A 12,789-nucleotide genomic window follows, 5' to 3' on the forward strand; every position below is an offset into this window, starting at 1 on the left:
AAAAATGGAAAAATTAGGATCTATTTATTAGGGACTTCTTTCGACTACACCATAGAAGCACAATTTTGACCGAATTACTGCATTATGACCTATAAGAAATATCTTTTGTCAAATTTCATAACATTTTCATCTCTATTTTCAAGAAAGATGTAATACCGAACATGTTAACAAGTTTCATTGTGAAAATTCGAGATTTTAGAGAAATATAGACATTTAAGTGAGGCCACCCCTACCCATTTTCTGGGCTAAATTTAGGCTCTAGGGTCGCTTAATAGTAAATTTTGGTAAAAGTTTCACCTGTATGCATTTTATTTTTTACTCTGATTCTGAAATATCATTCATTCCGTCATGAATATAACTCAAATAAATGCATTTTGTGCATTTTCACACATTCTGGAGACAAAATATTAGCTTTCTATCGCAGAAATTGCTGCAGAAATAGGCGCATCTACACAAAATATGGTCAAAATTCAAAATTTTTCAAATTTAATGGTATTTTTGCATTGAAATCATCATTTTATAACATATACAATCGATTTATGACTATTAAGACTAATTGTGATGTGTTTCGAGAAAAATCTTTTTTTCAGCTCTTAAAGGCTATATACTAATAAAAGAAATTGTTCTTTGTTTCATATAAAATTCAGCTACTTCAGAACAATTTTGTTACAGTTTCTAGATTTTCACTCCGTCGTAGACCTATTTTCAACATGATATCCATACATTTGCTTCAAAAAACGAAAAGAAAAAGGGGTGTTGAATAGTATGCAGTGAAATGCAAGTCAACTGAAGTCAGGTACCCTCATATTGCCGCATTTCAGAAAGCGGTCCGCAGAATAAACACCCTACTTTCGTTTTCAAGTAAACAACTCGAAAACATGCGAATATGAGCATGAACAGTGTCCTATTTTATGTAAAATTCATTCCACGAGTGAAATAATGCCCATTTGGCCCCCGATTTACGCGCAAATGCGCGAAAAATGGAAAAATTAGGATCTATTTATTAGGGACTTCTTTCGACTACACCACGGAAGCACATTTTTGACCGAATTACTGCATTATGACCATAAGGAATCGTAAAAGTTGTCCCGTCCAATATGAACTAGAAATGTGTCCATGGGACACAGATGCCCCCACTACATGACAAAGGACACATATCAACTTTGGGAAAACAATATATAATGACTGTAGGTAAAATATTTTCGGAGCTACGCGCGACAAAACATTAAAATGACAATTTATCCTAGGTCAGGGGCCATACCTCCTGCAATACTGAATGAATCCGAACGCAAAACCCTAGGTGCACAACTGCACATGCTGACCAACATTCCTGTAAAATTTGGTGACTCTAGATCAAATACTTTTGGAGCTACGCGCGACACAACATTTAAAATGACCCATTCTTAACTAAGTCAGGGGCCATAACTCCTAAACGACTGAATAAATCTGGACACGAAACCCCTGGTGCACAAATAACACATGCTGACCAATATTCCTCTAAAGTTTTGTGACTCTACGTCAAATACTTTTGGAGCTAGGCGACACAACACTCAAATGACCAATTTTTACAAAGTCAGGGGCCATAACTCCTAAACGACTGAATGAATCCAGACACGAAACCCTAGGTGCACAACTACACATGCTGACCAATATTCCTGTAAAGTTTTGTGACTCTACGTCAAATACTTTTGGAGCTAGGCGCGACACAACACTAAAATGACCAATTTTTACAGTCAGGGGCCAAAACTCCTACAAGACTGAACGAATCCAGACGCAAAACCCCAGGTGCACAACTACACATGACGACCAACATTCCTGTAAAGTTTTGTGACTCTTAAGTCAAATACTTATGGAGTTAGGTGCGACACAACACTAAAATGACCAATTTTAACAAAGTCAGGGGCCATAATTCCTACACGACTGAATAAATCCGGATGCGAAACCCCAGGTGCACAACTACAAATGCTGACCAACATTCCTGTAAAGTTTTGTGACTCTATGTCAAATACTTTTGGAGCTAGGCGCGACACAACATTCTCAGGACGGACGGACGGACAAGGACAAATCTATATGCTTCCCTCCGAAGTGGGGGCATAAAAAGCTATGTATTTTTGGGACTGGCATCCAATATGAAAAAAAATATGGAGTTTGTGGATTGTAGATTTCGGATATTACTATATATACTTAAGAAAATGGGACACACTGTACAATACTGGTTTCTATTGTATTGTCACATGATAAAAAGAAAAGCTTCAAATTGGTTAAAAATATATAGGTGTGAAATGAAATTTTGTACAGTTTAGTATGTGGATAGGGTACCTGTAAAAAGTATTCAATTTTTCAAGCAATATATAACCATCAAATACATAAAAGTATGTCACTTGCCTTGCACTTGTAATCCGCTACACACATGATATCTGTTACAGTCACAACAAAAACAAGAAAATATCAGTAATGTTCATATTAAAGGAACAAATGTAAGTTTCACAGACTGGACACAAAATTTCCTTTGTTGAAAACTGAAAGGACAATATCTCCTTCAAAAAGCATCCTATGAAATTACACTAAAATCCAACCTTTGGTTGCTGAGACTTGACTATCATGACGCTTCAATTTACTAATGCTGAATCATAAAAGGGCAATAACTCTGTGAACAAGAGTGCCCGTCACAGTAAATTTCTTTACACTGATAACCAGTACTGAATGAAGTTTTGTTTGACATAATATCATGGTGAAGACTTCTGCACAAAATTTTTTTTCTTGCTAATCAAATTTTGGACAGTAAATTTTATCTTTTTCCATTCATACTTTTTGAACAAAGGGTTTTTATGGAAAAGTTTAAAACACTCCAGTTTTCCAGGTACTTTTTCCATGCTGATATGGGATCTGAAGTATTCCGCAACTTTTCTTCTTTCTTCTTCGGATATGAATATCCTCTGCTTTATGCCTTAAGTACAAATGAAAGTCAGTTTATTTAATTATTATATGAAAACTTTCAAATGCTTATCAATAAAATGGATTTTGCATCTAACAATAGGTATATTGTCCAATTTCTGGTAAGAGATAATTAGGACTTGATGGTATGACCTTATACAATAGCACCAAACATCTATGTCAAGTGTCAGCCAAGTACAGTATCTGCATACCATTTTTGTTCACCACATTTTACACACATCAATAACTTCTGTATTGTTTCAATTCAATATCTGCATTGCCTTTGGTGATAGATTTTTATAGTCCAAGAAGGGATAATCCTTTTATACTTTTGAGAGATGTATGACAGAAATAAAACAGATAATGCCAAAAGTATATCCCTTCACCTTCCATAACAAAATACCAAATGACTCAAAAAGCTCACATTACCTGACTTTGATGGTTTTGGGATGCTATCACGTTTCACCAAAAATGTGGTCTCTTGAGTTTAAACAAGCATTTTCTTTGATATGACCTAGTGACCTACTTGTTAAAGCCAGGTGACCCATATTCAAATTTGACCTAGATTTCATCATGGCAATCATTCTGACCAAATTTTATGAAGAACAATTGAAAAATACAGCTTCTATTGCATACACAAGGCTTTTCTTTGATTTGACCCAGTGACCTACTTTTTAATCCCAGATGACCTATATTCGAACTCGGCCTAGATTTCATCAAGACAATCACTCTGACCAAATTGTATGAAGATCAATTGAAAAATACAGCTTCTATTGCGTACAGAAGGTTTTACTTTGATTTGAACGAGTGACCTACTTTTGACCCAGATTACCTATATTCAAACCTGACCTAGATTTCATCAAGGCAATCATTCTGACCAAATTTCATATTGATCGATTGAAAAATAAAACCTCTATCGCATACACAAGGTTTTTATTTGATTTGACCTAGTGGCATTGTTTTTAAAGTCAGATTACCCATATTCGAATTTGACCTAGATTACATTAAGGCAATTATTCTGACTAAATTTCATGAAGATCAACTGAAAAATACAGCTTCTATCGCATACACAAGGTTTTTATTTGATTTGACGTAGTGACCTAGTTTCTGACCCCAGATAACGCATATTCAAACATGACCTAGATTTAATCAAGGCAATCATTCTGACTATATTTCATGAAGATCAATTGAAAAATACAGCCTCCATAGCATACGCAAGCGTTTTTTATTTGACCATTTGACCTAGTTTTTGACCCAAGATAACCCATTTTCAAACTTGGCATAGATTTTATCAAGAGTATCATTCTGACTAAATTTCATAAAGATCAGTTGAAAAATACAGCTTCTATCGCATACACAAGCTAAATGTTGACAAGACGACAGACAGACTACAGACGCCGGACATCGAGCGATCACAACTAGAACTGTCACAGGAGTGACTCATACCCCCACTATACGGTCTTGTCACAGAAGAATGGCAACCATAAGTAATCTTAAACATACTTAGAATAATATAAAAATGTCAAAAAAACTTAATACTTAAAAAGAAGTTTACTCGTCTTTGGAGTACTTCATCCTGGGCTTCTTCCACATATAAGTAATACTAGTATAATTGTGCCCTGGATGAGGGATGAGGAAATATAAAAAATCTCTAATATTAGAGATACACTAAAAGTAAATACAAAAAATGTCTTACCGACCCATGTTACCACAGAAAAAATGTATTTACTTTTTACATAGGACTGATAATAACAAAATTAGAAAAATACCCAAAATATTGAAAATCTTAAAATAGGATTTCTAAAAATAGACTAATTCCTGGAATTTACGGGGAAGAAAATCAGTACAAAAGTTAAGAAAAGGTTACTTCCCTTTGGCTCTAAGCCAATCAGAATGAGATGTAGTGAAAATACATCAAAATACCTTAAATTCTAAGTAAAAGGGGACATAAATCAAGAAAAATTGGTGTCAGAGTTATGCACCTTGTGTCACATGAAGTGGGTGATGAGGTGGAACATCTACTTTAAGTTTAAATAAAATCCATTCAGTAATAACTGAGATACAGTGAATATACATCAAAATTAACCTTAAATTTTAAGTAAAAAGGGGCATAATTCATGACAAATTGGTGTCAGAGTTATTCACCTTGTGTCACATGATGTGGGTGATGAGGTGGAACATCTATTTTAAGTTTGAATCAAATCCATTTTGTAATAACTGAGATATAGTGAAAATACATCAAAATCAACCTTAAGATTAAAGTAAAAAGGAGACATTATTCATAAAAAAATGTTGTCAAAGTTAAGCACCTTATGTCACATGATGTGGGTGATGAGGTAAAACAACTATTTTAAGTTTAAATCAAATCCATTTAGTAATAACTGAGATATAGTGAAAATACAACAAAATCAACCTTAAATTCTAAGTAAAAGGGGACATAATTCATGAAAACTTGGTGTCAGTGTTATGCACCTTGTGTCATATGATGTGGGTGATAAGGTGGAACACCTATTTAAAGTTTGAATCAAATCCATTTAGTAATAACTGAGATAATAGATTTCGGGACGCGACGCGACAAAACTGACTCCTATATACCCCCCCCCCCCCCCCCCCACCCCCGACACACCCAAACATGTTCGGTGGAGGTATAATAATAATTCATGTGAGCTAAAAATAAAGAGTGACAGATGGATGGCCCCTCTGACCTTGAATTGAGTGACCCCGTAAGTACTATCACCTTATGAAGTATGAAGGTTCTATATCAAATGGTTCTTACGTTACTGATCGGAAATTTATTTCAATGTTCTGGCCCCTGTAACCTTGACCTAATAGCAAGATTCCAAATCAATACTTTGCACGTCCAATCATCCTATGACGCTTCAACACTCTGGGTCAACTGGTTTTCAGGTTTCTGATTGGAAACAGTTTTGCATGTTCAGACCCCTGTGACCTTGACCTTTACCAGAGTGCCCCCAGAAACAATAGTCGTCATCCACACTGCATTTCTGGGTCAAGTGGTTCTCAAGTTACTGTTCGGAAATGGATTTCCATGTTCAGGCCCCTATAACCTTGATCATTGATGGAGTGACCCTAAACACAAAAAGGGTAGTCTACTCCATAAGCTCTACCATCCTATGATGGTTGCATGTTCTAGGTCAAATGGTTCTCAAGTGTGATGTACAGATGGACTGGCGGACCAGTGGAACAGGCAAAAACAAAATGTCTCCCTCAGTGGAGAGTGAGACCTGAGACTGTTTAGAAAGTCGAAAAATTTAAGTGTGATGAATTTTACTTATTTCTTGCTTGCTTTCAAAGAGAATCTTCAATAATCGGCGTCTTAATGGAAAAGCTAGAAGGAAACTATTCGTTGAGGCTTTAAATCTAAGTTTATCGCGAGATTTTTAACGACATTCACCGGTTTCGTAAAGCGGTCGTTTGTTTTGGCGCAATGCGGAAGTGTCGTCTTGATGCAGTTTTTTGGCAGAAACGTTGACGAATTCTTCGTCTCACGACCTCTGTCATTTGTTTTACGTTTGCCATCAGTTTTAGGCAGTAACTGTTAGCTGTTGAGAGTACCGGAACAGACTGTGAAGTATTTCTATAGATCTAAATATGGTTCGTAAAAAAGGACAGTTTGTCTGGCATTCGGAATATTCCTACACTAGTGATTCATGAGGACTTTATCCAGTTTTCAGAATGGCAGGAAGGAGGGAGTTATTGAATTGGAGCACTTGTCAAGGCAGCTTAAACGTTGCAATAAATGTAATCAGCAGCTGCATCTTCACAACACCCTCAAGAAAACCACATTTGGTCTTGGTGCATAATTTGTTAGTCGAACTAATCCGACAGTTTGTTTTATATTGTGACGGTCAAACTGTGGCTGCAAAAGTCAGAAATTAAAAAGCAGCCACTCAGCGACAGTAAGCTTGTCTACATTTTCCATAAAATTTCCAAAATAAATACTGGAAAAAAACATGGAAATACATACGACATCAACAGAAAATAGCACAGCACCAGAATGAGTGCGGAAGTTGTCCAGAGTGGTGTGGCATTGTTCCTGTTCATTTGTGGTTCACATTTTCCAAAAGTCTGGTGATTTATGTAAAATAATTGTATTGTCATTTGATACTGTAATTGTGTATTAATTATTTTAGTTCATTCTAAAGCCCTAACAGACGGTAGGTTCTTGTTGTAGAAGACCAATTAGATTTAAGATGTACAGCCAAATGTTATCGTGTGTACGTTGCTATTCCTTTATTTTGTAAATCTTCATTGACTTACAGATTAGGACATGTTCTATTTCGTAAGTTTTGCCTTACATACCACCTATGTTGACAAGCAACAAAATACAAATTGGTATAATTAGTTAATTGATAAGAGGCAAGTAAATGAAATTCCAGAAAAAATTGCTCAAAAAATAAACACAAATCTGAATATAAAATCGCTTCCAATGCATAATGGAAAAAGGACACCGAAAAGTTAAATGATTTGAGCCGCGTCATGAGAAAACCAACATAGTGCCTTTCCGACCAGCATCTGCACAGTCTTGTCCATGCTGTTCGCTATGAAACGGTTTCTCTAATTGAAATAGACTTTGGAAGCAAACATCATTGATCCTGACCAGACTGCGTGGATGCAAAGGCTGGTCTTGATCCATGCTGGTCGCAAAGCCACTATGTTGGTTTTCTCATGGCGTGGCTCATTTGTGTCATGCTTAATCAAATTCAAGGGATATTTTTTTATTAATAATGGAACATTCTTTTCAGTACCTGATGCACTATGTTTACTAGGTAAATCTCTGTTATTTATATGGGAGTGAAAGATATACAATTTAAAATAATTCTAAAATTGTACATTTTTGAGATAATTAGTGTTGTACAACTAGAACTTAACGTCTGTTGAGGCCTTAAGGTTCTTTTTATCTTTTCTGGAGTAATGGATCAACGGCTTAAATATGTTTTATCATGATGAATAAATTAATAAAGACCTAGTATACATAACTTTAAAATATTTAATGTATAAGTAATTTAGTTAGTATTCTGTAACAATGCGAATTGTATTGATTGTCAATTTTCAGAACCAGATATGATTATGTCTATTTTCAGAACCAGATATGAGTGGAGTACAGTTTGAGAAATGTCTTGGTAGAGCAGATACTAAGGAAATAATAAAGAACAGAATAGACCACATTTCTCCTTCTTATAACTGGTAAAGTTCCAATAAAAAGCGAGTACAACAAATTGAACAATGCAGCCCCATTGATAGTTAGTGATGCGGTGTCAACTGTAAATGTGTGGTCGTTAAATGATGTGCAGTCAGATTGAAAAGTAACATTAATTTAATAATACGGTACGGTACTGGGACTTGTTTTAGTACTCTAAACGCAATTATCACAACATGAAATTTTAGGGAGAGGGATAACGACAACAGGCCGCGCATGGTTGCAAAATGCGCATGCGTCATTTAGTTACTTTTTATAGATGTCGGAAATTCCAATATTTACATATCATTTAAGTTCCATATTGTGACGTATCCTACCGTACAGTATGACTTAGCAGGGCTGTCAACGTTAAGTTACATACAACAAAATGATTATTAGCCTGATATATTTGATTTATTTCCGTTGATGTGGCCTTAAAAACTATCAAGTGGACACGTCTGCGGATGAAATAACGATGTAGTAGTTTTATTTAACTGGAACTGGTTAGTGTAATTTGAATTCGTATATTTTTTCTTATAAATATAGGTTACACTTACCCCATGAAACTGCCACGTTTAATGCAATTTTGTTCAAAATAATTAATTACCTTGAAATAGAAAGTTTTGAGGTATGGCTCAAAATATTTAATTCATGTAAAGCAAGTAGACAGACATACAAATAAACAAAAATCGCCAGCAGAACATTTCAAATAATGTTTCAATATAAAACATATGCAACAAAACTCCCTGTAACTTGGTGTTTCCTTTTGTAGACATCATTGCTTTCAAGTTAAAATTGTTAGTTAGACATGCACTTCAGAGGAAGCAAAACAGCATGTATTTCCTAAACCTAATTTTGATGTTTATTTGATTAAAATTCTAATCTTACATATCCCTTTTAGAGTTATTGCAGCCTTTCACAGTCACTGCCCTTGTGATAACTAACGAGAAAAATGAATGCCGTTCACTAAAATTCAAACTATGTTTGAAGTGGATAAAATGTATAAGGGATCGGGTAGCTCTGTCAAAAGAGTTCGTCCTGTAAGCGAAAGGCCCCGGGTTCGAGTCCTGCTCACGCTGTACATTTCTCTCACCCAGTGACATATTCATCATGCCATTTACGAGGCAAAAAACACGGTATCTTAAGTTTACTTTTTGTGGCAACATACATTGAAACGGCTGCTTCAATATTTGACATATATATGAAAATAAGGTCTCACAATTCTTTCTACGACACGCACCATTTGAAATATTAGTGCTGTATCGAATGGTATACAAATACTAAAGTAGGTCTATACAAGTACTATAGATAACCAGGCCCCAACTGTTGTCATGGTTGTGTAACAACAGTTAGAGCATGGTGTGTATAAGTACTATAGATAACAATGCCTCAACTGTTGTCATGGTTGTGTAACAAAGGCTAGAATGGTCTGTATTAGTACTATAGATACCAACCACCAAACTTTTCTTATGGTTGTGTTACAACAGCTAGAGCATGGTCTGTATAAGTACAATAGCTAAACCTGCTCCGGCTGTTGTCATTGACCGGTAGCAACAGCTAGAGCCTAGTCTATATCATTACAATAGATTAACATGCGGCGGTGTTGTCATTGACCGGTAACAATAGCTAGAGCATGGTCTGTATCAGTACTATAGATAACAAGGCCCCAACTGTATTCGTGGTTGTGTTACAACAGCTGGAGTATAGTATAAATCAGTACAATAGATAGAAATGCTCCAGCTGTTGTCATTGTTCGGTTACAACAGATGGAGCCTGGTTTGTATCAGTACTATAGATAACAAGGCCCCAACTGTTGTCAAGGTTGTGTAACAAAAGCTAGAGCATGGTCTGTATCTGTACTATATATAACCAGGTCCCAACTGCCTTAGATTGTGTTACAACAGCTGGAACATTGTCTGTATCAGTACTTTAGATAACCATGCCCAAACTTTTGTCATGGTTGTGTTACAGCAGCTACATCATGGTCTGTATCAGTACTTTAGATACCCAGACCCCAATTATTGTCATGGTTGTGTTACAACAGGTACAGAATAGTCTGCATCATTACTTTAGATAACCAGACCCAAACTGTTGTCATGGTTGTGTTACAAATGCTTCAGCATGGTCTGTATCAGTACTATAGATAATCAGACCCTAACTGTTGTCATGATTGTGTAACAGCAGTTAGGGAATGGTCTGTAGCAGTGCTACATGTAGCAGTGTTACATGTAAACAGGCTCTAACTGTGGCCATGGTCCGGTAACAATAGCCAGAGAATAATCTGTATTAGTACTAACGATAACCTGGTCCCAACTGCTGTCATGTTTGTGTTACAACAGCTAGAGCATGGTCGGTATCATCACAATAGATAAACCTGCTGCGACTGTTGTCATTTTCCGGTAGCAGCAGCTAGAGCATAATCTGTATCATTACAATAGATACACATGCTACGACTGTTGGCACTGACCGGTAACAACAACTAGAGCATGGTCTGTATCAGTACTATAGATATCCAGACCCCAACTGTTGTCATTTTTGTGTTACAACAGCTGGAGTATGGTATAAATCAGTACAATAGATACACATGCTCCAGCTGTTGTCATGGTCTGGAAGCAACAGCTAGAGCATGGTCTGTATCAGTGCAAAAGATAAAATGCTCCGGCTGTTGTCATGGACCGGTAACAACAGATGGAGCATGGTCTGTATTAATACTATAAATAAACAGGCCCCAACTGTTGTCATGGTTGTGTAACAACAACTGGAGCATTGTCTGTATTAGTACTATAGATTAACATGCTCCGGCTGTTGTCATGGTACGGTTACAACAGCTACAGCATGGTCTGTGTCAGTAATGTAACAAGGCCCAAACTATTCTCATGGTTGTGTATTACAAATTGTCGATGAAAATACAAAAGTACAAAACAGATTGGTTTGCTTTTGCGATGTATCAAAATATGCATATGCGTGTTGCATTTATCTTATTCAGGGAGATCAAAATGTAACAAAAGGGGACCTTGTATTCGCAAAGTCAAGATTAGCTCCTATAAAACAAAATATGACGATTCCAAGATTAGAATTACTGGCGACGGTCATAGGAGTTCGTTGCATTGAATTTGTAAGAAAAGAGCATTGAAATGGACGGAAATAGAAAGGGCGTTACCCGTATTTATCCAAAAACAGAGTTAAATAAATAAAAAGTCACGGTGACATTTCGTTTAGATACGTATTTAGAAAGGAAAATCAAGCAGACGTAGCAAGTAGAGGAGTTACAATGGATCAGCGGAATCAAAATTTGAAAATACTGAACAAGATGTAGAAACGAAGCAAAGTGAACCATTGTTAAAATCTAAGGGGCGCCTGCTTTAGGTTCAGACAATAATTCTCCATGCGGAATTAAAAGTGAAAAGTTCTCATCTGCAATCAAGCTGTTCAGAGTTACAGCCCTTGTCTTACGTTTTATCAAAAGAATAAAGAAACATAAATGTGAAAATGAATCGATTTCAAGTGATTAATTGTTACATGCCGAAAATTTGTGGCTATTACTTTTACAGAGAAAGTGCTATCAAGAAGGGTATTCATTGATAAAAATGGTCTGCTTAGATGCAGAGGAAGGCTTGAAAATGCAAAAATAAGCGATGCAGGCAGATATCCTATCTTTTAACAAAGAAAGATCATATTACGCGTTTAATCATAGAACGCGCTCATAAACAAAAACTTCATAGTGGATTATCTCAAACGGTAAGTGCTGTGCGATATAAATTCTGGATTCCCAGTGGGCGTGCTACCGTGCGTAATGTGTTACGACAATGCATACTGTGTCGGAAAATCGAGGGCGGTGCGTACAAGATGCCGCCAATGCCCCCGTTTCAAAAGGGACGTGTTACGGAGGCGGTCGCGTTTGAAAGGACATATCTTGGTTATCTGGGACCCCTCTACATTAAGACCTCTGGCGAATACAGAAAGGTATGGGTCTGCCTATTCACTTGTTTAGTTACTCGTGCAGTGCATTTGGAGACAGTACAGGATATGTCAACAGAAGAGTTCCTATTAGCGTTACGTCGATTCATTGCGCAACGGGGATCACCTATGGAAATAAACAGTGACAACGCAAAACAGTTCAAGTTAGCCAGTATCAAAAGCGATGACGTGCAAACATATATATCGAATCATGGAATAAAATGGAATTTTATTGTCGAACGAGCCCCCTGGTATGGTGGTTACTGGGAAAGAATTGTGGGTCTTGTTAAACGATCATTACGCAAATCTCTGGGACGTAGATCATTGACTGACATTCAGTTACTGACTGTTATCAAAGAAATAGAAAGTGTCATCAATTCTAGACCTTTTTTATGAGTGAGCGATGTTATAAATTCTAACATTACGTTAACAGCAGGACATTTTCTAACACTGAACCCACGTACGGGCATAGCTGAAGCGGATTACGATGATAATAATCCAGATTACGAACCATACGAAAGTTCAACGAAAAAATTGTTAAAATTATAGAACAAGGGACAAAAACCAAAGAATATCTTATAAGCCTTCATGAAAGGACTCAAACTTAATTAAAAGCAAGCAGAGTTAAATCTAATTTGTGCCAGGTGTAGGAGATGTAGTTTTGATAAAAGATGATGTTCCGAGAGGGTGTTGGAAAT

General features: G+C 36.4%; 1 protein-coding gene across 1 annotated transcript; it reads left to right on the top strand.

The window, feature by feature from the left end:
- The first annotated feature begins 11,980 nt into the window (after window positions 1–11,980).
- On the top strand, window positions 11,981–12,487 carry LOC128554862 (uncharacterized). The gene has a single exon (XM_053536176.1). It carries the CDS (start codon window positions 11,981–11,983, stop codon window positions 12,485–12,487), a length of 507 nt encoding a protein of 168 aa, XP_053392151.1.
- Window positions 12,488–12,789: the final 302 nt, after the last annotated feature.

Source organism: Mercenaria mercenaria, unplaced genomic scaffold (genome assembly GCF_021730395.1).
Source record: "Mercenaria mercenaria strain notata unplaced genomic scaffold, MADL_Memer_1 contig_809, whole genome shotgun sequence".
NCBI classification, from domain to species: domain Eukaryota; kingdom Metazoa; phylum Mollusca; class Bivalvia; order Venerida; family Veneridae; genus Mercenaria; species Mercenaria mercenaria.

Coding starts and splice junctions, on each gene's coding strand:
- LOC128554862 (XM_053536176.1), top strand. CDS start 11,981: ATGCCGCCAATGCCCCCGTTTCAAAAGGGACGTGTTACGGAGGCGGTC.